At 43.6% G+C, this 26,787-nt stretch overlaps 1 protein-coding gene across 9 annotated transcripts; it reads left to right on the top strand.

Annotated features, from left to right (window-relative positions):
* The first annotated feature begins 16,451 nt into the window (after positions 1 to 16,451).
* PDP1 (pyruvate dehyrogenase phosphatase catalytic subunit 1) lies at positions 16,452 to 25,003 on the top strand. Of its 9 annotated transcripts, none has more exons than XM_027561547.1 (4): positions 16,473 to 16,612; positions 17,398 to 17,432; positions 20,202 to 20,338; positions 20,911 to 25,003. In XM_027561547.1, exon 4 carries the CDS (start codon positions 20,955 to 20,957, stop codon positions 22,569 to 22,571), a length of 1,617 nt encoding a protein of 538 aa, XP_027417348.1. In that variant the 5' UTR covers positions 16,473 to 16,612; positions 17,398 to 17,432; positions 20,202 to 20,338; positions 20,911 to 20,954; the 3' UTR covers positions 22,572 to 25,003. The 9 variants fall into 9 exon arrangements, with proteins under 9 accessions (XP_027417346.1, XP_027417349.1, XP_027417348.1 ...); XM_027561550.1 differs by having other exon boundaries at positions 20,202 to 20,352; XM_027561545.1 differs by lacking the exon at positions 20,202 to 20,338 and having other exon boundaries at positions 16,452 to 16,612.
* Positions 25,004 to 26,787: the final 1,784 nt, after the last annotated feature.

Below are 26,787 nucleotides of genomic sequence, written 5' to 3'. Positions count from 1 at the left end.
AAAACCAGTATTCATGTTGGCAACAGCAGCTCTCCAAAGCTACAGTTCACATTCTGCAGCACTGTGGGCACTTTTTTTCTCTTATACCCACCCCCCTCCACATTCCCCCAGACACATACTAGAAAAACATTCAAAGCCAGTTTTTAAATGCAAGCATACATTTTTTCTTTCTCGCAAATTAGTTTCCCCTTAATGTAGGTATTGTTAAACCACTGACAGGCAAACAGCAAGAATGCCTTTACATGAGTATCTCTTTCTTCCAACCCCAGCACAAATATAACCATCCTCACAAGGGCTTCTAGCCGTTTAGGTTTCAAGGACCAATAAATGAATGCACACAAGAAAATTTGGATGATGCTAGGTTGCCAAGTTTTATTTTGCAATGAAAGAAAACAATAATACATATTATCATCATGTCTTCATGAAGTGAAGGACATCACAGGAAAAAGAACGTCAATACATAATTTCATGATAAATTAAGATTTTTTTAATCTTAAAATTGGCTTATGGAGTTTTGTTTTCTTTCTCACTCTGCCACAAGTCAGTGAAAATTTTATTAGAGACTAGCACTGGTCCTGAGACCAACATCTGGGGGCCACCGATCTAAGAGAGGTCTTTCCTGGTAAAATCTTCCTCCTCCACCACTGGGCAGAACTAATCCCCTTCTTTCTCCTCAAGGATTTTGTGAATACTTCTGCTATCTCACATGGTTTCATAATTGTTCCTGTTAATATTTACCTAGCAGCTAGACCACAAGTTTTTAAAGGTACAAAGCTGTGTCTTAGCTTTTTATCCAATTAGAGAACATAGCACAAAGCCTAGAACACTCTAAGAGAATTTAACAAATCAATTTGTACCTAAATCAGTCAAAGCTAAAGAGAAAATTCTCTCCCTAGACCAAACTGATCATCTCATTTGCAAACTGGCGTACCACAAAGTCCTGGAGGGAGGTCACAGAGATGTACAAGTCATAGCAACATTCAAATACCACGGGCGCACAGCGATGGTTTGCAAATTTTAATTGAAGTTCAACACCACTGTTCTGAAAAACAATCTCAGGAAAGAAATCGGTTTGGGGCTATGTTTAAACATGGAGAGTAACATCAATTTATACATATCTCAAATGAAAATGGAATTTCCAGATACAGAATAGAGTTAAGAATCGAGAGGTGGGGCAATAGTCCGCAGCAGTTCAGATCCTCTCTGCTCATTTGTCCAGGTGGTTTATTGGTGAGTCATGGATCTGAGGTCTGAATACCAAACACTGAGCCGGCAGTTTCCTGAATCCAGGAAAACAACACGTCCTAATTTATTACCCTGACAAAATGTGGCCACAGATCAGCAATGCAGTAAAAAATATGTTCCATAAAAATATCTTTATAGATTTTCTCATTACACTAACAAATGAGGGGTGGAATCACCTTATGGAGGGGGGAAGGCAGAATCACTAAAAACTTCCATCCTTTATATACCCATATCTCCCATGAAGCAAAGAGTATAAAAAGTGGGAGGAATTACAATTACTATCAATTGTTTCTTGCACTACCAAAGTCAGAGGCTATCAGCCTGTATAGTGTGTCATGTTAGCTATTACTCTCCACTTCTTAGTGGGACCCGACAGTTAGATCATTTAGTGTTGTCTTATGGATTAAAATCAAGTTTACTTTTAGCAGCGATTAAATAGTTATGAGGCAATACAAAGCTTTATGGATGGAACTGTGGCAGCATTGGCAACTTGTAAGCAGGATCAGAGGAAGAAAACTGAAGCCCATTGCCTCCTCACTTGCTGTGCTCATTCACCTGTTCTTCAAGCTGAAAAGGGGGAAAAAAAAAATGAAAGCCGCTCTGGGGACCAAACTTGAGCATATCCAGAGCCAGTGCTTTTGTAGAAGCAACATCCTGCAGGCTCAGCTATGCTATTTCCTCCATGCGAGTGGCGGCTTCCAAGATGGCCTCCAGCGATCCTATCCCTGGGACTCACGCCCTTGTGGACTCCTTTCCCTTTACCAGGGTTGGTTTGTGTGACTGGTGGAAGACAAGAGTGATCGTCACTTCTGAGATTAAGTTATAAAAGACTTTGCAGCTTTCAGACAGTTAGAGCCCCAGCAGACGGCTCGACTGCAACCCCACCAGCCCCCGAGCTAGAACTACCTAACTGAGCTGCTCCCAGACTCCTGACCCTCAGGAATCAACTGAGAAATTATGTGTTTGCTGGTTTAAGCTGCTAGTTTTGGAGGGGATTTGTTACCTGGCAATAGGTAAGTAGTACACCCACTGTGATCTCCGGCAAGTTAAATAAATTGAGCCTCTGCTTCCTCATCTATAAAGTGGGGGCTGACGTAAATAGAAATATATTTATAATTATTGTCCTTTGTTTTGGAATTTAGGACTGCCTTCAGAGATACATAAAATACAAGGCAGCATAAATTAAAAGAGGAGGGAGGATAGAAAAACAAGGGGAGGGAAAAAATAAGAAACAGGAAAGAGGCTAAGAAATTATATATTACACACAACTAAAATTGGGCCACAATTATGGATCTGAAACTTAGCATAACGCCTTCAACTTCCTCCTGCCTCTGCCAACCCCACCACACCACACACACACACACACACACAGGGTCATGTGTTAATTGCATTCAGAGTCCAAAAATTTAAAAAAGAAATTTAATTATTTAAGAGACATATAATTATCCTTAGAGCTAATGTGAATGAGAATTTTCCTTGGGCACTCCCTAAAGCAGATACTGCGTGGGGTACAAGCTGAGGTCTTCAAACGAGGGATAATTTAATGAAGTGGGATGATACACACAGTGTCTTGTATCAGGCTGGCCCATCATCAGGCTTGTCCAACAGTGCCTGCTGTTAATACTACCATTCAGAGCAAAGTTTTATCAGTACTACAGCTCCCTTCCAAGAAAAGTTTGCTCTCCACAGACTAAAACTCTTGACTTGCCATTCTCATCAACATTAAAAATAGCCCATTTTCAGCCATGAACTTAATGGAAACAGTTGCAGGAAATCCTGGATATTCCAAATAGTTTCTCATCTTCCTTCCATTGCACTAAGAAGCTCAATGGACATAACTGTCTGCCCTCATGTTCACAAAGCTGTGGCCCTCCCTTTTAAACCCTTTCTTGTTATCTCACTACCAAGTCTTAATGTTTTCAGTAATGTCTCTTCCCATCTGATTTCTTTTATATTTTTGCTGCCACTGCCTAGCGCTGAGTTCTGACTCATTACTCCCAGATGTAGGCAAGAGCCCTGTATTAGTCAGTTCGGGCTGCTGTAACAAAAATATTGATACAATAGCCTGGTCAGCTTAAACAGGAGATGCTTATTTCAGTATTTCTCAGTTTTGGAGGCTGGGAAATCCAAGAGCAAAGTGCTGGTTGATTCTGCTCCCTGGTGAGGGTGTTCTTCTCTGGCTTGTAGATGGACTTCTCCATGTGTCCTCCCATGGCAGAGAGAGACAGAGAGGGAGAGAAAGCTCCCTGGTGTCTCTTCTTAGAAGGGAGCTAATCCCATTATGAGGGCCCCATCCTCATGACCTCATCTAAACCCAATCACCTCCCCAAGCCCTACCTCCTTAATCCATCTCACTAGGAGTTAGGGCTTCAAGATAAGAATCATGGGGGACATTTCAGTCCATATCAAGTCACAGTCTTTCCCAGCAGAGCCAAAATTCATGACTGTAAGAGCACTTTTTCTGTCTTCTTTCATAAGGATTTAGTCAAGCATCAGCCTGGGTTCAGACTGCAGGATGAGAAAGCCTGACATCCTTGAAATTAAAGAAACCTTCAAGAATCAAGACCCAACCTTCTGCCCCAACTCTAATTCCTGTACTTCACCCATCGTAGCTCCTCCACTCTCTTGCTCCCTCTTGTCTCTGAGCTTTCTCTGTACTGTGAAACCTAGGATGCAACACTGCCACCCCCTTTCTGCAACCAATTCCATTCTTTAAACCTAGTTCAAATCCTAGCTGAGAACTGAGAGTCTGAGTTGGAAGGACTAAAGATCACTCTGCCCAACCTTTAATCTCATTCATGCATCTATCCACCAAACCAAGATTGATTTTGTACCTTCTGAGCCAAGTTAAAATGAACATGACAGATTCAGATCAGAAAGAAGTCACAAGTTGCACAGGGAGACTGGAATGCAAACGATTACAATGTAAATACAACGTTTAAGGCCTGAAGAAGTGCTTTGGGAGCACATTCTTTGACACTTGTCTGGATTCTATTTGAATACCTCCAGGGACAGGAAACTCAGGTAGCTCATTCCATTTCAGGAAACTATAACCATGTAAAATTACTACACTGAGTTTAAATCTAACTTCTACACACTTATTCTAGTGATGGCACTAGTGGTAAAGAACCCACCTGCCAATGCAGGAGACACGAGTCATGGGTTTGATCCCTGGGTCGGAAAGATTCCCTGGAGAAGGAAATGGCAACCCACTCCAGTATTCTTGCCTGGAGAATCCCATGGACGGAGGAGCTTGGTGGGCTACAGTCCATGGACTCGCAAAGAGTAGGACATGACTAAAGCAATTTAGCAGTTTAAAACTCCAAAGATTTCAAAGATAAATCTAGATTTCTTTTCATATGTCTGTCAATTAGGTATTTGAAGATCACACCATAAATATCCCCAAACTTCTTATACTTTCTGATTCTAGGCTCTTCACCCTGTTGGCTCTCTCCTTTGGCTCCACTGAAGATTTTTTACACCCTTCAAAATCTCCAGGGGATTTACCAAGGATTTACCAAGGCGAGCCCCTCCTTTGTTCTCATCTTAATGCAACCTAAGATCACATTGCCCTTTTGTGGAGGGAAGGAGGTGACCTTATTACTTCTCGTGGATGATCAAAATCTTTTTTTCTCCCTCATTAATCTAAGTGACCTCTCCTCTTAAATGACTCATATTGGGGCTTGTTCATGCTATCTTGTATTATCAGCTAATTTTTTTTGACAGAATACCAAACAATATTTACCATTGACAGTAGTATAGGACAACAAATAATGTACAAATTGGGGAATAAACACAACAGAGCCGGCAGATACCCCACACGTGCCCGAACAGCAAGGTACAAAGGAAGTGCAGACTTCTCCAACGAGGCCTCAGTCCTGCCCAGGTGACCCGAACAGGCAGCCAGGGGCTGTCACACATGAGCGAGTCCACACGGAAGGGCAACGGGACAGCCATTGGAGGCTGACTAAGACAGACCCCAAAATGCTGCACAGAACCGAAATCACATGTAACGTGTAAGCTCCATACCAACTTGGGGAGCAGAGCACAGTCCTCGGGGAGAACCAGAGGCATCTCTCACTTGTAGCCACGCTTTGAAGCAGCTCTTTTACACGAAGACATAACGGCAAAATCAGCAGTATTTTCTATCTTCCTAGTTTACGTACAGACCATGATTACTCATCAGAAGCAAATACTGGAGGAAATCTGAGGCCCTGGCACTGTGACCACGGCAGATGTGTGGGACTTACTCTCTTCTCTGTTAAGAAAAGGGGAAAGCCCATTTTCATTGTGTCTGAGCAGTGTCACCAGCCATTGATGGCAATGGGTCTGGGACCCCAGACCCTGCCCAGGGCCGTGTTACTGAAGAACTTCATACATTTTAACAAACATTCCAGTCTTTTCCCTTCAACTTTCCTATACTCTGGCAAAGCTTACATTTCTAATATTTAGCATTAAAAAAAAACCTGTGCCCGCAAGAAACAGTAAGTGAAAGTGTATCTCCCATACCGACCGTGACCCCAAAACTCGCCCCATAGAAGCACCCCCAGAGTGGGGACGGTTCTCTCCATGATTGGAATGAGGTAGGGTCAACACCTGGGGTTAAGATCCCTGTCTAGACAGAAAGTAGGCATTCAGGTCACAAGTTGGGAGAAAATTTCATAGGAGGGAGAAAAAACAAAAAGGTAAAAACAAAACCCAAGTCCCTCACCACGTGGGCCTTTTACCCAAACAAAGGTAGGAGGGGATGGGCCAAGGGAGGCTGGGGACCACTGCTGTGGTGGCGCTTGAGTGCATCAGAGCAAAGTCCTCCTAGGGAATGTCCTCGGTGTTCGAGCCTGCCTGCTGATGGGCTTGGCCACACCTGCACTGTTTGACAGCAAACACAGCCCAGCACCACAAGGGGATGGGGGCTCTAGAGGCCGCCCCCCCCCCCCCACCAAGAGGCAGCTGGCCACGCTGGAGGCCCCCCTTCTGCTGTTGGTGTCCTCTCCAGTCGTGTCCTCTGGTGTCCTCTGAGGGTCATCCATCTCCAGCTGTGCTGGGGCATCTGTTTCATTAATGGGTTGTCCATCAAACCTAAACTGAATCCATCTCATGGACAAGCCCTGGCTCTGGCAGGAGGCCTTCATCAGCTTGCAGAATAGTGTGTGTATCTTGATCTTAAACTGAACCCTGGAGCCAACTTGCCCGGCCACCTTCAGGTTGATGTGGTCCTTCTCCATCTTCACTCCCTCCTGGGGCTTCTCCTTCGGACATGGCTGCACTCGGAGGGCAGCGGGACAGCAGGCAGCCCCTGGGGTGAGCAACTCACACTCTTGGCCTGCTGCTCTCCCACCGCAACCGCCTCAGCTAGTTTTTTAATGTATAAATCTGCTGGGAGGGACTGGGGGCAGGAGGAGAAGGGGACGACAGAGGATGAGTTGGCTGGATGGCATCATCAACTCAGTGCACATGAGTTTGGGTGAACTCCAGGAGCTGGTGATGGACAGGGAAGCCTAGTGTGCTGCAGTTCATGGGGTCGCAAAGAGTAAGACACAACTGAGTGACTGAACTGAACTGAACTGAAGCGCTTTATAACTCAACATTCAGAAAACTAAGATCATCGCATCCAGCCCCATCACTTCATGGCAAATAGATGGGGAAACAGTGGAAACAGTGGCTGACTTTATTTTTGGGGGGATCCAAAGTCACTGCAGATGGTGACTGCAGCCATGAAATTAAAAGATGCTTACTCCTTGGAAGGAAAGTTATGACCAACCTAGACAGTATATTAAAAAGGAGAAACATTATTCTGCCAACAAAGGTCCATCTAGTCAAGGCTATGGTTTTTCCAGTAGTCATGTATGGATGTGAGAGTTGAACTATAAAGAAAGCTGAGTAACGAAGAATTGATGCTTTTGAACTGTGGTGTTGGAGAAGACTCCTGGGAGTCCCTTGGACTGCAAGGAGATCCAACCAGTCCATCCTAAAGGAGATCAGTCCTGGGTGTTCATTGGAAGGACTGATGTTGAAGCTGAAACTCCAATACTTTGGCCACCTGATGTGAAGAACTGACTCATTTGAAAAGACCCTGATGCTGGGAAAGATTGAAGGTGGGAGAAGGGGACAACAGAGGATGAGATGGCTGGATAGCATCACTGACTCAATGGACATGAGTTTGAGTAAACTCCAGGAGTTGGTGGTGGACAGGGAGGCCTGTCGTGTTGTGGTCCATGGGGTCGCAAACAGTTAGACACGACTGAGTGCGTGAACTGAACTGAAGCACTTTACTAAAACAGAAGAATTCTTGGCAAAATCACTGCAGATGGTGACTGCAGCCATGAAATTAAAAGATGCTTACGCCTTGGAAGGAAAGTTATGACCAACCTAGATAGCATATTCAAAAGCAGAGACATTACTTTGCCAACAAAGGTCCGTCTAGTCAAGGCTATGGTTTTTCCTGTGGTCATGTATGGATGTGAGAGTTGGACTGTGAAGAAAGCTGAGGGCCAAAGAATTGATGCTTTTGAACTGTGGTGTTGGAGAAGACTCTTGGGAGTCCCTTGGACTGCAAGGAGATCCAACCAGTCCATTCTGAAGGAGATCAGCCCTGGGATTTCTTTGGAAGAAATGATGCTAAAGCTGAAACTCCAGTACTTTGGCCACCTCATTCGAAGAGTTGACTCATTGGAAAAGACTCTGATGCTGGGAGGGATTGGGGGCAGGAGGAAAAGAGGACGACAGAGGATGAGATGGCTGGATGGCATCACCGACTCAATGGACGTGAGTTTGAGTCAACTCTTGGAGTTGGTGATGGACAGGGAGGCCTGGCATGCTGCGATTCATGGGGTCGCAAAGAGTTGGACACGACTGAGTGACTGAACTGAACTGAAAGATACTTTTACTATATCATTCGTATTTTCCTTTAGTAAGTATATGAATGAATGAACAAGTGTTAAGAGCAAAAAGCACTGTGAAATGCAGAGCCACAGCCCTTTCTAAAAGATGTCCACACCACAGTCCCTCGGAACTGTATGCTGTGTGCTCCATGACAAGGGGGGATGAAGGTTGTAGATGGATGTACAGTTGCTAATGAACTGACTTTAAGATAAAGAGATTATCCTGGATTATGACCCGATGGGCCCGATGTAATCAGAAGAAGGCAGAAGAATCACAGTGAGAGTGACCTGAAGATGCTGCTGTCTCCCTTTGAAGGTGAAGAAAGGAGCTGTGAGTCAAGGAACTGTTGCAGCTTCTGAACACTGGGTGAGACAGGAAAACAGATCCTCCCCAAAGCCTCCGGAAGGGAATGTGGTTCTGCTGACATGCCTTGATTTTAGCCAACAGAGACCCACGTTAGACTTCTGACCTCCAGAACTGCAAGATCTGTGTGCCGTTTTAAGCCATTGAACTTGTGGTAACTTGTTACAGCAGCAACAGGGGAGTCATTTCGGTGCTACCACTTTGTGCTATTTGCCAGCCATCATTTCGCATTTTCTTTTAGATTATCATTATGACTTTGACTGTGTGGATCCCAATAAACTGGAAAATTCTGAAAGAGATGGGAATACCAGACCACCTGACCTGCCTCTTGAGAAACCTATATGCAGGTCAGGAAGCAACAGTTAGAACTGGACATGGAACAACAGACTGGTTCCAAATAGGAAAAGGAGTACGTCAAGGCTGTATATTGTCACCCTGCTTATTTAACTTGTATACAGAGTACATCATGAGAAATCCTGGGCTGGAAGAAGCACAAGCTGGAATCAAGATTGCCAGGAGAAATATCAATAACCTCAGATATGCAGATGACACCACCCTTATGGCAGAAAGTGAAGAGGAACTCAAAAGCCTCTTGATGAAAGTGAAAGAGGAGAGTGAAAAAGTTGGCTTAAAGCTCAACATTCAGAAAATGAAGATCATGGCATCCGGTCCCATCACTTCATGGCAAATAGATGGGAAACAGTGGCTGACTTTATTTTCTTGGGCTCCAAAATTATTGCAGATGGTGACTGTGGCCATGAAATTAAAAGACGCCAACCTAGATAGGATATTGAAAAGCAGAGACATTACTTTGCCAACAAAGGTCCGTCTAGTCAAGGCTATGGTTTTTCCTGTGGTCATGTATGGATGTGAGAGTTGGACTGTGAAGAAAGCTGAGCGCTGAAGAATAGATGCTTTTGAACTGTGGTGTTGGAGAAGACTCTTGGGAGTCCCTTGGACTGCAAGGAGATCCAACCAGTCTGTCCTAAAGGAGATCAGTCCTGGGTGTTCATTGGAAGGACTTATGCTGAGGCTGAAACTCTAATACTTTGGCCACCTCATGTGAAGAGTTGACTCATTGGAAAAGACTCTGATGCTGGGTGGGATTGGGGGCAGGAGGAGAAGGGGACGACAGAGGATGAGATGGCTGGATGGCATCACTGACTCAATGGACATGAGTTTGAGTAGACTCTGGGAGTTGGTGATGGACAGGGAGGCCTGGCGTGCTGCGATTCATGGGGTCTCAAAGAGTCGACACAACTGAGCGACTGAACTGAACTGAATCCTTACAACACTGTTTAGATTTTTAAAGTGTTGAAGCTATTGGATAAATTTGGAAAGATTACCCAGCTAGTAAGCTAGGATTTGAACTCAGGTGTCTCTGGCTCCAACTTATGTTCATTTTATAAAATCTCAATGCCTTAAGAAGGGATAAAATCACAACCCAGATACTGTACTTTAGTATATTCTGATTAGACTTCCGGAGTCCATTATTCCTAGCAGAAACTGGACACATAATTCGATAACTAACATTCTTCTTGTCTTCTTTCTCTTCTTGAACTTTCACCTCTCATGTGGATACTGATTAAAAAGTGCTTTATTTTAAACTGAACATATAGCTTTAAATAGATTAAATGTTATTACTAGGGTGTGACCTGAATACATTAGGTGGTGATATTGTTCAGTTACTAAGTCATGCCAAACTCTTTGTGACCCCATGGACTGCAGAATGCCAGGCTTCCCTGTCCCTCACTATTTCCGTTTGCCCAAGTTCATGTCCAGTGAGTCGGTGATGCCATCCAACCATCTCATTCTCTGCTGCCCTCTTCTCCTCCTGCCCTCAATCTTCCCAGCATCAGGGTCTTTTCCAGTGAGTCGGCTCTTCACATCAGGTGGCCAAAGTATTGGAGCTTCAGCTTTAGCTTCAGTTCTTCCAGTGAATATTCAGGACTGATTTCCTTTAGGATTGACTGGTTTGATCTCCTTGCAGTCCAAGGGACTTTCAAGAGTCTTCTCCAGCACCACAAAAGCATCAACTCTTTGGCGTTCAGCCTTCTATAGGTATACATTAGGTATTCACCTACAAATATTTACATCTAGTTTCCAAGGAAAATATGCTTTTATAATAGCTGATCTCATGGGGTAATGGGTGCTGTGACTTGAAGCAGGTACTTGGTCCTTGTCTTCTTTGAAGAAAGAATTCAGCACAGAGACAGATTGTGAAGCAGTGAAATCATTTATTAGAAGCAAAGTAGTGTGGAAGAACACACAGGTGGAGCTTCAGTGAAGTGTGGAATGAGGATTGTTTACATGGGTTATGTATGGACAGTGTTTCAGATTGTCTCTGACCAGTCATCTTGCTTGTCTCAATATTTGGCCTGACTCAGGGCCCTCTCTGGTGGATGTGCAGTCATCTCTCAGTCAAGATAGATTCCAGTGTCAAAGTTTCTGGGAAGTTGGTGGGACATATTATGGGCTAGCTCCCTCTCCCTCCCTTGAACCCCAAGGATCTACTCTGTGCCTTTGTGGCCGGGAAATTCCCTTGACCACAAGAATGAGAAAAATGTGGTTGCTTTGTCTTTCACTTTGTCAATCAGAGTCTGATGCTCCTGCTAGTATCTTGAGGTGTCAGTGGGGGACCAGTTGTGGCTGCTCAGCTAGCTACAACTGTTTTTCCTGAAAAACCATAACCAAACCCTACAGTGCTCTGACAAGAATGGCTATTTAGTGGAGACACACTTATCTGTGCAAAACTTATTGCTGGTTACAGATACAGAAACATGGGTGGAAATTCTGCAATTATAAGGATATACTTTACTGTCGGGCCCATAATGAAAATGTGAAACTTTCTGTACTTTGACACGAGTTCATTACTGAGCATCTATTTTGTGCAGCGGTCACTAAAGCATAGCGCCTCAGAATGTAAGACGGACACTCTACTACTTCCTATTTATGTAAGCAGTGCAAATCACCCTCAGTGAGGTTCCTCTTCTGTGAAATGGATATAACGGTAAAACCTACCTGTTATGAGTGTTATGAGGATACAGCCAGACAATGCACTTAGAACAGAAGACAGTATAAAGTAAGCATCCACTACCCCTCAGTTCTCACTATTATGCCAAGCTGTGGGTGTATATGGATGTATAAAAGTGACATGATCCATGCCTGTCCTTGGGAAGCTTATACTCTTATAGTTATGCTGTCCAGGTAAGCAGAGAATTATAGTTTTAAAGAAATGTGTAGATCAGCAGCTACTATTTTTGAGTTCATAGTGTAGGGGCTTTTGCTGAAGTCTGCAGATTGGCATGGCCTGCTTCAGGGGCACTCATGACCTGGCACCTACTGTAAAGTGCTCTAGATCCACCCCAAGTTCTCAGCTCCCCTGAAACCTTTCTGAAATCTTTTACCTTCTGTATTCTGGAGAATCATCTGTAGAGACACACTGAACGAAAAAGTGTAATTTTTCACTGCCTAGTTGTCTGATGGCTAGACAATAAAAACCCTTCCCCCATGCATATCATCCTTAATATTCAAGACAACCCCATTAGCAGGGATTTCTCAAGGAAAGCAACCCCAGATACCTACTTTCCATATTCGTTGTCATGTTAGGTCAATGCAGGAGATTTTTGTTTCTAATTTGGCAAGAGAACAATGATACATATATTTCCCTCAAACTACTACTGCTTCATGAATTCTGATGAGGATGGACTACTTTTAAAATATTAAATAAGTCTGAACACACCTATAACCTCTGACCCACAAGAAATGAGCCACAGTACATGATCTGCTTCTTTCTTACAGATGATTTGTTGATTTCAGCGCACAACTGCAAATAATTTAATTTCAAAGCAATTCTCAACGCCAGGATGAATAAAACAAGTACCTAATGCTTAATAGTAAATACTTGCTGATTTCTCATCTAAGACCTGGAGGGAAGAAGGAGCTAAAGATTGTCTAGCAGCCTCTCTTTCCTCTAATCGTTGATTTTGGCAAAGGCCACGGTTAACTCACTAGCCATCAGGCGAATAGCATCTCAGACCCACTTGCAAGTCTATTTTAAGCTTCCTGTCTGGCACCACTGAGATTCTGCTGGACCATCTCCATGTTGTCACAGCTAACCTCCAATAACCCAAGGGTTTATATCATCCACCCATAAGAATACCAGGCCAGTCTGGCTAAGCACTTGCTCATTTCCAGGTTTATTCTAGGGCAAGAAAATGACTGTGTGTTAAGGGTCTAATTCAGGTACTGACTTTCATTTTTGGTGTTACAAAAAGCATTGTGTTAACAAAAATAGGTATTTTTGCACAGTGCTTTCTTTGTACTGGAGTATTTGGGAAGCCCCCTCCTCCTCTCTCTTTGCCTGCCCTTAACAAAAATTCTGGGTTATTTGATGCTATTTTTCCACACTTTCCAATGTTAAAGTGTCAACAGGTGTTCTGGTGGCTAAAACAGTCTGTGAGGTCAGAGCAGCAAACCCACAGACCTGCTCTGGCCTTGGCCAGATGGCCATGTGATAAAAAGAGCACTTCTGAAGCAAGCCTATTCACTGGGTGACCAAAAGGAGCTCCATCTAGAGACAGGAAGAAAGCCAGACCAGAGGGGAGACAAGGCTGAGATACTTAAGAACCTCCCCCAGTGGTACAAGCACTTGGTTCCTGTGCAGAAGGACTATAACTTTATTTACAACATACACGTCACAGAATCATATAACTGCAGCTAGAGAACAAAACCTACACCTCTAAATGAATTTATTTCATAGCCATTACTTTGGGGGATCCTTTATTTTGATTCCAGAAATACCTTGGCAATGCCTTCAATTCTCAGGACAAATTCTTTTGACTATATTTAGTGGTGGCATATGTCGATTTTTTGAGAGTAGGTGTTATTTTCAGAAATAGGTTGTTCAAAACTAAGAACATTAGCATGAGAGAATCAATACTATTTTGGTATAAAAACCAAGGTGCTAATTATAGTAAAATAAGTTGGAGTTTCCTGTGCAGATCCAAAAACAATTTGAAAAGGTAATTTTTAAAGGGCTCTGACTAATGGCAATATTGGTGTTGAATAAGGTATATGCTACCAAGGTGATCTAAAGAGGTCATTGCTATGGTCCTGGAGTCTCATGACTCTATTTTCACAATAGAAAAAGTTTTGTAGACAGCAAACTAACCTAGTATAAACTTCATTTCTGAGTCCTCAGGTAGAAACTCTCAAAATAAAAATCCACTTATATTCAACTACCTGGTCTCCATGTCTGTAAAGCAGGAGCTAAGAGGTAGTGACATTCCTCATGTAAATAAATCACCTTAACCTGATATCCTAAGTTTGTAAGACTCCCAGGGACGGGGGAGCCTGATGGGCTGCAGTCTATGGGGTCGCACAGAGTCGGACACGACTGAAGCGACTTAGCAGCAGCAGCAGCAGCCACTCTATTAATAACCGCTTAGTATCTAGCTGTAGAATATATTCTACTTGAGTGTATTTATCTCCTACTCTCTACTACTGCTGCTAAGTCACTTCAGTCGTGTCCGATTCTGTGTGACCCCACAGACAGCAGCCCACTAGGCTCCCCCGTCCCTGGGATTCTCCAGGCAAGAACACTGGAGTGGGTTGCCATTTTCTTCTCCAATGCATGAAAGTGAAAAGTGAAAGTGAAGTCGCTCAGTCGTGTCGGACTCTGTGGAACCCCATGGACTGCTGCCTACCAGGCTCCTCCATCCATGGGATTTTCCAGGCAAGAGTACTGGAGTGGGGTGCCATTGCCTTCTCCCTCCTACTCTCTAGGAGTCCTTAATAAAACAAACACACTGACCTGGACTTGTCTATAATATTAATAATAACTGATACTTACATAGCCCTTACTACTTACTTGTACTTACTTAGCATGATATATATATATATATATATATATATATATATATATATCAACTCACTTTATACAAACCTGTGAGGGTAAAAAGTTTTAAAATATTACTATTTTTATTCCTATCTTATATATGAAAGAACTGAGCCAGGAAGACGTTGCCCAAGACCACGTAGCAAGATGCAGAGCTGGGACTGGAACTCAGGTAGTCTAGTTCCAGCTGGGTTCTTACTCACTTTGCTACACCACCCTATACTGCCTCTATGAGACTACAGAAAACAGACACTTAAATCAGATACTCAACAGAATAAAAGACCATGAAAAAAATACCAACTTATGGGAAGCTCATTTGAGAAGTAAAAAAGAGGGGTTGATGTGAAGCAGATAGGCCCATGTAAAATGGATGAGGGCCACATAAAAATAGCCACAAGAGTTCCGTGGGAAGCTTGGGGCTGGGCCAAAATGCCCTCTATTTAGAGAATAGAGGAGGTAGTTGGAAAAATCTAGGAGCTATAAAGAACCAGTTCCTGGCACTGTTTTGTGTCTATAAAATTTCTCCTTTAATACATAAAATCAGATAGTGCAAATTAACAAAAACAAAACTCCACAATACTGTTAATATGACAGCTTTTTATAACCTGGGCACATCACTTTGGGAATTTTATCGGCTCGTAAGCAGATATGCTTAATAAGTCAGTTAACTGTTTTTAACAGTAGACAGAGTGGAGAAGGAAATGGCAACCCACTCCAATATTCTTGCCTGGAGAATCCCAGAGACGGGGGAGCCTGGTGGGCTGCCGTCTATGGGGTCGCACAGAGCCGAACACGACTGAAGCGACTTAGCAGCAGCAGCAGGATAAGTGCAATGATCTGCCTGATACCATCTCCAAGGAAGTTTTCAGAAGCCACTATCAGTGACTCAGTTCCCATAAAGAGGAGATTACGTATGGACAGAAACAAGTGAAGCAGCCCCTGCCATGTCTACCCTTTAACCAAGACTGCCAACGCCACCCCAATCCAGCTTAACAGAAGTGGAAACTGAGGCTCACGGAGCAGAAGTGACTTGGATGAAGGTCCTGACACAGAAAGTTCAGGGATCTTCCCATTTTCGCATTGTGCGTTCTACCCTTTTCTTATTCAGGGCAAATAAAGACTGATTTCAAAGCCCTTCAGAAAACGTGGTGTGCCTACAATGCAGGAGACACGGGTTCAATCCCTGGGTCGGGAAGATCTCCTGGAGAAGGAAATGGCAGCCCACTCCAGTACTCTTGCCTGGAAAATTCCATGGATGGAGGAGCCTGGCAGGCTACAGTCCATGGGGTCGCAGAGTCGGACACGACTGAGCGACTTCACTTTCTTTCTTTCAGAAAAAGTGAGCACACACACCTACTCGACAGAGTCAATAATTCCTTCATCACAACTTCCTCTGGCTGCTGTCCAGACCGCCTTTCTCTTGCTGGGCCCTGAGACATGTCCAGAAAATGACAGAAACCATGCTCCAAAGTCAACGCTCCGAAAAGAATCCCATGAACCAGGCCTCAGATACCCTGGGGTCCTCTCATGCCTTGTTATTCCAGGTAGGGCCGTCTCTGGGAATTTAGTTTCCCGTTGGGCAGGGAGCCTCCCCTCGCAGCCCAAAACTACGAAGCCCCAGCCCACCCGTAAGGAGGGAAGGAGGCTCGCCGAGGTGCCGGTGCGTCGTGGAAGCCTGCCTGCGGGAAGCGGCCGTTCACGGGCCCCGCCCGCTCGGGGACGCTCGTGCCGACCCCGGCGCTTCCTCCCTCCCGGCCCTTCAGTGAAGCCCACGGACGCGCGCAGCCCTCCCTCCACCCGGCTATAGCGGGCGCGGGGGCGGGCGCGGTCACGTGAGGCAGGCCCGCAGAGCCAATGGGCAGCTCGCGCGGATGGACGGGCGTGTCTGACCCTCGTGACGTCACAAAGCGGGCGGGGAGCGCGCGGCTCTTCCGCCCCCACGCGCCGAGCAGCGGCCCGCTCTGCTGCGCCCCGCCCCCTCGCCACTGCGCACCCAATGGGAAGGCGGGAAGCGCTCGGACCCGAAAGCGCGGGCGGGGCAGGGCGGGGGCCCGGCGCGGCGTAGGGGGACGGGAGGGGGCGGGGCGGAGTGGGCCGGCCTGGGGCCCGGGGCCGCGCTCCTAGGAGTCGCGGCCGCTCGTGAGGAAGGACCGCCGGGAAGTGCCGTCGCCGCCGCCGCCGCCTCCTCTTGAGAAGAAGCGGCTCCTCCCTCTGCCGTGTCCGGTTCGTATTCCCTCACCCCAGCGCCGAACCGCCGTCCGGAATCCTCCTCCGCCCGCCCGAAGTTGTGAGGCGGGCGGCCGGCACGCGTGAGGAGACGAGCCTGGGGGCGCCAGGTGCGCGCTCGAGGGGCGTCGGGGCCGCGGCGAGCGTGACGGCGCCGGGGGACTGCCCGCGGGGCTCCAGGGCCGCGGGGGCGGGCCCGCCTCGCCCGCTGGCCGCGCCCGGGGCGCCGTGAGGGCCGGCGCGAGGGTGGGTCCGAGGCAGGTGCGGCTCAGGTGGCGCGGAGGCGCTCTGCCTGAGGATTCCCCCCCTCACACGCACACCCTGGGCCCAGGGTGACCCCGCGGGCCGACCCTCGGTTTTCAGGTCTGCGGCCGGCGCAGCGTGGGCGGGAGGAGGATGCTGCGCTCCCGTGGGCTCCGCGCCGGGGCTGGATGGACGGGCCGGTCCCGGGGCGCGCCTCCGCCGGCGTCTGGGCCCCCGCCGCCTCCAGCTGTAGCTCCGCGGCTCCCGAGGGGTGGGTTTGTTGGTTAGGTTTCCGCCCTCCTCCCCACCCCCGGTCTTGCGCCTCTATTCTCTTTCCCCCACCCCACCTCACCCCACCCCACCTCCTAGCCCCATTCACCCGGCTGCAGCGAGACCTCGCCCCTCCTCCGCTCGCGCCTCCCCTGCCGACGCCTCCTCTAACGAGCATCTCTGCCTTGCTTTTCAATGGGCCGGTGCCGCTGTCGCTGCTGCTCTCCGCGCGGGTTGTGGATGTTGTCGGCTCCGTGTTGTGATGACAGGAGAATGTGTGTGTGTCCCGGGCCCAGACGAATTGGTAGGTATTCCCTTAACTACCTAGCGTTGGGTACCCAGGGAGGATGATGACTGATTTTGCGTGTGGATGGTGTTAGGTGGGTTTGTGTGGAATGAAGAGGTGAGGTAGGTAGAAAAGGGGGGACAAAGGGATCCTGCACCAGGATAGCAGTTGACGCCTTAAGTGAGTGCCATTTTCAGGTAGGGTACAAAGGAAACTGATCAAACAAGTGCTGACTTGGGGCTTCGGAGTATTCCAAAGGCAGCAGGTTTCTTCATTCATGTAGAGATAACAGGAGCTGTGAAATGGCTAAACGTTGCCCCAAAATGCTGAAAAATCGCAGAGAGTCTTTATGCGGGGTGTTTAATGCAATCGGATTACATAAACTGGGGTTCTGACACATTTAATGATTAGTAAAGCTTTTTTTTTTCCATTTACACCAAAAGCTTTGCAAAGCTAAAGAGCTCTGGAGTCGGGGCAGTAATTGCATTCTCTTAATTAGTTTGTTCTGAGAGTTTATTGATAAAGTGGAATCATTTCCTGGCACAAGCCCTGCAGAGTACATCAATAAGAATGGATGGATCTCTTTCCTGTTTCTCCTTACAGCTCATTTTTCCTTATTAGTCACTGGCAAAATCTGCCTAAGACTAAGATGCTGTACCTAAGGTGGCCAAGTCGGGATCATGGGATCGGAATTTTTAAGTGAAATTGTGGCCAGAAATAACTTGAAGATTTGACGGTGCTTCAGTTTACCACAACTGTACCTTGCTGCTATTCTTACTGCTGCATCAGAGCCCTTTTAACTTCGTTAATTTAGCAAGTTGTCAACAAGAGTTTTGATTTCATGGACTTTTGTTGTTGAATCACAGGATATTCAGAAGGATACTCAAGAGTGTTTCGAATGTTCACTTACGGTTTATGAAAGCATTCGAAAGTACATTAACTTCCAGGAGTAACTGGTCTGATAGAGAGAGTATGTCACTTGTACTGGTGGTGAACGAATGCTCTTTAATCACAGAGTAGGTAACTTCCCTAGGAATTTGACTTTGAGAGGCATGTTGGGAACCTCGGTCCATATGCTAAACCCCTGAGTAATTGAAAGATCGAATTAATAAAATTGACTCTCTGCTTTTTTGTTTTTAATCTTGAGAATTTATGCCTGAAGGAAAAATGTATGTTACTTGAGTGCCTGGTGTGTGAATTTATGTATTCAAAGCATCTGCTGCGTGAATCAGTTCTTTTGCCAAAATAGTTCATTTTGCAGTCAATTAGAAAAGCAGGAGGATTGTCAAAACAAAGGAATTTAAGGAAAGTGTGAGTTTCCCGGTCTTGTTATTTCTTGATCAGATGTCATATAGCCCAGTTCTGTTACACATCTGTCTCTCAAACCCCGCCTCCAAACACAAACAGTACTTTGATTCAACCTGCATTCCATACAGAAACACAGGTATTTTTTTTCCTCTAAAATTCTTACATAGTAAAGTAAGCTTAAATGCAGACGTATATAAACTTACAGAGAAAATTTATTTTCATGAAAATTGGTATGTTTCCATTTTTAATAATAGAAATAATCTTCATACAAAGCATGAAATAAGTCCATGTGCTTTCTGCATACAAACCTAGCAAGAGATATCGTTCGTATCTGAAAGCCAATGTCATGTGGCCCAGCGTTGTAGCACATCTCCTGGCTCAGTCATGTACACTTAACCTTTGGATGACTTTCAGGTATTCAGTTTAAAGTGCTGTTATTTAAGTGGTTATTCTTGATAGATTCCTGTTCTTCTGGAATTTCAGGTCTTCTGAAAGACCTGACTGCCTTTCAGACGTTATTTAGTTATTGCTCTTATTTCCAAAATTCTATTCATTACCTTCTCTTGCCTAATCTTGTTTTCAATTTTGTAAACAAATTTCTTCTTAAATAGTGCAGTTAAAATAATGGTACATTCTATCACATGCAAAAGGGGTTCTATACGACTGGCTTACACAGTGCTTATTACCGAAGCAAACTCAGTGTTTGCTCCCTATATTCCACTTATCATTTTTCTAACTGTTTTTCCAAAAAGGGTATGTGAAAATAATGTAATATATAGCTAATACTCTATGATATTTGTAAAAATTTTTCTTAACGTGTTCAACCTTAGGAAGAAATAGTTGATATTAAGGCTCAAGTGATTTTCTATTCCTTATTCCTTTTTGTTTATTGCATTTGTTTCCCTATTTAAGATATTTCTAAAGCCTATTTGTTTATAGGCCAGTTAAACACTTTGAGGCCATACCTCAAGAATTCAGGGGAAATATGTGTTACAAGAGGGATTCTTTTCGTGTATAGATTACCTGGCTTATTGATACATGTTTATTACATTTTCTAGATAAATGCTCATCAAAATATTTTCAGTGTTCCACTTCCAGATATAAGTGATACGATTTTTCATTTATTCACGAGTATAATGCTCTACCTTTTTAAGCCAAACCGTAGAACATTAGACTACTGTTTCACTGTTTATTAATTTCCAAAGGCAAATAGATAACCATTTTTTAAAATGTAAGAGAATATTTTTCTACGGGTGAATTCTACTTGGGGTCCATAAAAGATGAAGACCATATTTCTGTAGCTTTCTTTTATGGCTGATAGGCAGAGGAAAATACTAACAAGTAAATTAAGTTCCAGAACTGAGACCATTTATGTTACTAATAAAGTTTTAGAGCTACTAAAATACTTGTTTTTTTTTTTTTTAATCACAAAAAGTATAGTAAAATTAATGAATAAATGAAACCTGCCCGCTTTTCCAGGATTATTTGGTGACTTGGTGGCAGACCTGTGTCCCTAAACTTGCCAAATCGGCACAGTGGTCTGGAGAAGCATTGTTTGCAAGACCATCTCCTGGATGCAAGGAGGGCATTTTGGAACTTCTATTTTTATCCATTATGTAAGATTTTTCGTGTACGTGTTAATTATAGTAACGTATGTATATATTGTACAAATAATTCATGAATACACACAGGTCGAGGCTGCATCCAAACACATTTATGGTGCTATCCAGGTGTATCAAATGCTAACCATTGACCATGGCTCTAGAAACAGGATCTTCATAAATGGGAAAAGTCCCTGTGCAATATGGGAGACCCATGGCCTTTTTTAAGGATAAAAAGAAGGGTGATTGGCCAGGTAGACTGCCACTGCATGATGTTATATAACCTTCATCTCCGCTCTTCCCAGCCAGATCTATTGTACATTCTGCCCAGTTTGTGCTGCATAAAGAACTACAAAGAGAAAAGTAAAGCTGGAAGACAGTTTGCCCCTGGCTCCATTAAGTAATCGAGTGCACTTAGCAGAGTATATCCTGTAGAGATAGTACATGGTATATGTGTAAAATATAGTACCTTAGGAGGCACGGGGCACTTGTAAATTCACCTGCTAAATATCTGTTATGAAAGCAAAAATAGATTAAGTAATCTGTAACTTTTTTTCTTTGTGCGTACCTGTGAAATTGCTGTCTAGGAATCCCGGTCAGAAGTTCCAGCCTGCCACTGTTCTCTGATGCCATGCCAGCACCAACTCAACTGTTTTTCCCTCTGATTCGTAACTGTGAACTGAGCAGAATCTATGGCACTGCATGTTACTGCCACCACAAACATCTCTGCTGCTCACCCCCTTATATTCCGCAGAGTCGCCCGAGATACACACCCCATCCGGCGTATGCTACCTTTTACAGGCCAAAGGAGAGCTGGTGGCAGTACACCCAAGGAAGGAGATACGCTTCCACACCGCAGAAGTTTTACCTCACACCTCCCCAAGTCAATAGCATCCTGAAAGCTAATGAGTACAGTTTCAAAGTGCCAGAATTTGATGGCAAAAATGTAAGTTCTGTCCTTGGATTTGACAGCAATCAGCTGCCGGCAAACGCACCCATTGAGGACCGGAGGAGTGCAGCAACCTGCTTGCAGACCAGAGGGATGCTTTTGGGGGTTTTTGATGGCCACGCAGGCTGTGCTTGCTCCCAGGCAGTTAGTGAAAGACTCTTTTATTATATTGCTGTCTCTTTGTTACCCCACGAGACTTTGCTGGAGATCGAAAATGCTGTAGAGAGTGGTCGAGCCCTGCTGCCCATTCTCCAGTGGCACAAGCACCCCAACGATTACTTCAGTAAGGAGGCATCCAAGTTATATTTCAACAGCTTGAGGACTTACTGGCAAGAGCTTATTGACCTCAACACTGGGGAGTCGACTGATATTGATGTTAAGGAGGCTTTGATTAATGCTTTCAAGAGGCTTGATAATGACATCTCCTTGGAGGCTCAAGTTGGTGATCCCAATTCTTTCCTCAACTACCTAGTGCTTCGAGTGGCATTTTCTGGGGCCACAGCTTGCGTGGCCCACGTGGATGGCGTTGACCTTCACGTGGCCAACACTGGCGATAGCAGAGCCATGCTGGGAGTGCAGGAAGAGGACGGCTCTTGGTCAGCAGTCACGCTGTCTAATGACCACAACGCTCAGAATGAGAGAGAAGTGGAACGGCTGAAACTGGAGCACCCAAAGAACGAGGCCAAGAGTGTGGTGAAACAGGATCGGCTGCTTGGCTTGCTGATGCCTTTTCGGGCTTTTGGAGACGTCAAGTTCAAATGGAGCATTGACCTTCAGAAGAGAGTGATAGAATCTGGCCCAGACCAGTTGAATGACAATGAATACACCAAGTTCATCCCTCCTAATTATTACACACCTCCTTATCTCACTGCTGAACCAGAAGTAACTTACCACCGATTAAGGCCACAGGATAAATTTCTGGTACTGGCGACTGATGGGCTGTGGGAGACAATGCACAGGCAGGATGTGGTTAGGATTGTGGGTGAGTACCTAACAGGCATGCACCACCAGCAGCCAATAGCCGTTGGTGGCTATAAGGTGACTCTGGGGCAGATGCATGGCCTTTTAACAGAACGGAGAGCTAAGATGTCATCGGTGTTTGAGGACCAGAATGCAGCAACCCACCTTATTCGCCACGCTGTGGGCAACAATGAGTTTGGGGCTGTTGATCATGAGCGCCTCTCCAAAATGCTTAGTCTTCCTGAAGAGCTTGCTCGGATGTACAGAGATGACATTACAATCATTGTAGTTCAGTTCAATTCTCATGTTGTAGGGGCATATCAAAACCAGGAACAGTGAGTGGGTCTTACCAAGGCAATTCTCAAATAGATTTAAAGGGCAGATAGGTTTTTTTTTTAAGATAATACTATAGTAAATATTTCCAGTGGGTCATTCTCAGCATTTCCCTATTTGATACTCTAGTCTGCCAGGTAGTCCAAAGTGACTTTGTAGCAGAGTGGCAGGATCCTGAGAATCTCGTTCTGCTTAGTTCAGACCTCACAGCACCTGCAGTTGAGGCCCATCAGTTCCTTAACTGTCGTAAGATGGCTTACGACATTGGCTGCTTTTATCACTCTGAGAAAATCAGGATGACCTGGCAAACAGGGTTTTGAATAGGCCCAAAGCAATGAACTTGCTGGGTGTATTCTTTTGGTAAAATGAAGAAACATTACTGTTCACACCTGCAGACCCCTTTCATCACCAAGATTCCAGTGTACATGAGAACATATATTTATTGCATGATTTCCTAGATGTACAACCTGTGCATTATTCATGAACTTTATTTTAACCAGAGGTAGTTTTCAAATCCACTGCTTTAAGCCATAAAGGACCGAGAACCAGGCAATCTGAATTTGTCATTGTGTGTGATCATTTGACTTGGAATGCTCCTTAAATGAGAAAACAAACACTAGCCCTTCACCCGATTACCTAATGTAGTTGAAAGATTTTCTATTTTGCCGGGCACTTGAAGACAATAAAGGTGTTTTATCTCCTCTATTGGTGTTAAATAAAGGGAAAAAAGTTTTAGTTTATATTAATGAAAAGCTTTATTTAGTTTGAAATAAAAGATCCAGAATGAAGAGAAGAGACTGATGTTCAATTATGGTCATCTACAGCCAGCACGTCACTCTTACCATGTAAACCCCTGAAGTGTGGCATGCTTTAAGTGTGTGATGGGTAGACTGCTGCTGAGAAATCATACTTCTAATCTAGTAGTGGTAAGAATTTTTGTCATGTTTGGAATTTTAAGGATGACATATTAAAAAAAATTTACATAATTTGGGGGAGTAAAGTTTAAATATTACCTTCAGGTGTTGAGATGAAGTTTTTTGTTGTTGTTTTTCCCCACTTAGGTATAGGTCAATTTAAATAATTGGTTTAAAGATTACTAAATGCTTTAAACATATTGTAGCTTATAAATAGAAATGTTAAGATACATACATGAGAAATTTTTTAAAGTAACTATTGTGCATGCCTGCTGCTTAATGGAACACTTAATAGCATCAAATATTGTTTGCAGCAGTCTCCGTAATTATATGCAGACCCTTCCAACGCTGTATCAAAGTAAATGAAAATAAATATATTCAGATTGGCTTTTGGGGAGCTTATTTGATATGCATCAAATGGCGTTGTGTTCCTGTGTTTAATGGTGATTCGTGTACAGCTGTGCATATATTTCATCACTTATTCTAGCATCACTGTTAAAAGAATGGCTATGACTATGTACAATTTTCACATAAGTTTTAATACAGAACATGATCAGTTTTCCCTTGTGTAATTAGTTGAGGGGTGTTTGGGAGTCCTTGCAGATTTCTGTAGAATACTGAACTAGATATTCAAGGACTCTGGACTGTGAACACCGAAGCAAGGTAGAATTGGCTGCAGAATTTATTCCAATTGAAAATAGACTCTGGAAGATTGCCGCTTATGAGACCATATAATGTTTGTTTTCTGAGGCCTTTTTTTTTCCCCTCCTTGAGTCACCTTGGAAATTTTCTCCCAGGTGGTATTTTGGAGGGGGAAAAGCTATTATACTATATACTTATTTATAAATGTTTTGACAGAGACTTCATTTTTTAACGGAATGTATGTAGAATACAGTAGCAGTTAAAACTCATTTTCAGGCTACTATTTGAATTTCTCTTGAACACCTTTACTAAAGAGTTCCATATTATACTTAATAAAGTCTCATCTCTGTATAGTACAGTATATATAAATTTGGTTTCTTTTGATCATGATCAAGATAGTAATTCTTATTATTACACAAGAAACTTTGTTATTATTACACAAGAAACTTGGTCTGCAGTCTAAAAGCCTGTCGTGTTAAGCCTGTAGTATTAACAGTGTGGAAATGAAAATAATTGGATGTTAGAAATTTGAATGTATTATCTTCTAAAAGAAGTTTTGATTTTATTGTAATTGGTTGTCACTGTGATGTGATATCTAGAATTAAAGAATACATGTAAACTTTCATTGTATTTAGCCTTTCTTAAACATTTTTAATTTATACTTTCTAACGTGTCATTTTCTGTATATAGTCAGTGGCTCATGGTATTTATAATATGTCCTTAGCTAGTTAAATGTAATGGTGTTATGGTACACAGTACTTGGAGGGAAAAAAGTCTTATAAAAGATTTATCTGTGTGAAGAAATATGAAAAGTTTATATATTATATAGTGAATAGAAATGCCCACAGTGAATTAAAGCTTCGTATCTGCTTTCTGAATGAACGACCTGTGTTGTTTTTTAATTAATAGATTCATTAGATGCTTTCTGTGGTGATAGGAGGAGAAGGCGATGGCACCCCACTCCAGTACTCTTGTCTGGAAAATCCCATGGATGGAGGAGCCTGGTAGGCTGCAGTCCATGAGGTCACTAAGAGTCGGACGCAACTGAGCGACTTCACTTTCACTTTTCACTTTGATGCATTGGAGAAGGAAATGGCAACCCACTCCAGTATTGCCTGGAGAATCCCAGGGACAGGGGAGCCTGGTGGGCTGCCATCTTTGGGGTCACACAGAGTTGGACATGACTGAAGCGACTTAGCACCAGCAGGAGCAGTGTGGTGATAGGTTACATTTAACTTTAGGATCCTCTAGATAGATAGCACTTTTAAAAAAAACTGGGGTATACTTTACATTCAATAAAATGCACAGATTTTAAATATGTAATTTGAGATTTGGTAACTACAACCCCAGTCAAGATACAGGACCTTTGCATTACTCCAACAGAAAATTCCCTCATGCCCCTTTCCGGTTAATCCTTCCCCATAGAACTGTTGTGTGACTTCTGTCACAATAGATTAGTGTTACTTGTTCTAGAAATTCATATAAATGAAATCATGTAGTATTTACTCTTTCATATGTGACTTTTGTTCGTTTTTTTGAGATTCACTTATGTTGAGTCTATTCATAGTCTCCTTACTAACAAGTAGCATTCCATAGTATGAACAGAACAGTAGATCCACTGCTGATGGGCATCATCGGCCCCTTCTCCCCATTAAAAGCGAACTTTGGTTATCAGTTCCCAGAGAGATTACTTGATTGCAGTGTAGATTTAACATTAAAAACATGATGGATTACAAGCGAGTTTTATGTTCCATACCTTAATGGTAGGACTTTAAAGAAAAAATGCCCTTTAAACAAGCAATGAAAATGAAACTTGGTGAAGAATTTGGAGATTAGAGAGCATTCCTTCGCTAATGACTTCTCTGTACCTTTCCCATTGATAACTTTATTGAGTTAACAGTGCATTAACTGATTGAACTAATGACTATCCTATAAAAAATAGATAAATTATACCTTGGTTTTTCCTGTTTGCTTTTTTTTTTCCTTATTTATCTTTAATTGCAGGATAATTACAATATTGTTTGGGTTTCTGCCATACATCAGCATGGATCAGCCATAGGTATACATATGTCCCCTCCAGTTTTTGATGGTCTTGGCTTATTACTCCCATCAGCCATAGCTAGGATTGGGGATGAGAAAGAAGTGGATTAAATGCTGACTGTTAAATTGGGACTGGAATAATATAACTCACTTGAATATCTCAGCTTTTTTAAAAAAGTAATTCTTCCTAGACGAAGATTTCATGCTCACTAGTCAAACACATGCCTGAATATGGGTTATCGTTAGCTTTGTCTTTGGGTGTAGCAAGAGGGTCTCGACAACTGGTATCCTTAGTCTGTTCATTAACATACTTTAATTCTGACCTTTTTCATTAATAAAACAACTACTATTTACTGTAGCTGAGACCTGGACATGCTGGGTAAATGGTATCTAGATAGACTTTATTACAGTATGAAGGTCACTTTTTGTTCCTTTCAGAAATAACTTTGAAAGCCAAGCTTAATCCTGCTAAATCCAGCCAGCCTGGTTCTTAACGACAAAATTTATACTTGGATTGAATCCGACAAAATTTATACTTGGATTGAATCCTAACAGTATACAGTATTGTCTTCTAAATAGCTTTCAACTTTTAAGTCTTCAAAGTAAATGATTATCAAGAATGATGA

The sequence above is a fragment of the Bos indicus x Bos taurus genome, chromosome 14, assembly GCF_003369695.1.
Source record: "Bos indicus x Bos taurus breed Angus x Brahman F1 hybrid chromosome 14, Bos_hybrid_MaternalHap_v2.0, whole genome shotgun sequence".
Classification (NCBI taxonomy): domain Eukaryota; kingdom Metazoa; phylum Chordata; class Mammalia; order Artiodactyla; family Bovidae; genus Bos; species Bos indicus x Bos taurus.
The sequence above is the reverse complement of the archived record's forward strand: the minus strand, read 5'-3'. Positions and strand labels throughout refer to the sequence as shown.

What these genes read in the sequence shown, in the direction of transcription:
- PDP1 (XM_027561544.1), top strand. Translation starts at nt 17,047, where the DNA reads ATGGACGGGCCGGTCCCGGGGCGCGCCTCCGCCGGCGTCTGGGCCCCC. An exon ending in AGCTCCGCGGCTCCCGAGGG is followed by an intron (nt 17,130 to 17,397) that starts GTGGGTTTGTTG and finishes TTGTGATGACAG; the next exon opens with GAGAATGTGTGTGTGTCCCG. An exon ending in TCCCGGGCCCAGACGAATTG is followed by an intron (nt 17,433 to 20,910) that starts GTAGGTATTCCC and finishes ATTGCTGTCTAG; the next exon opens with GAATCCCGGTCAGAAGTTCC.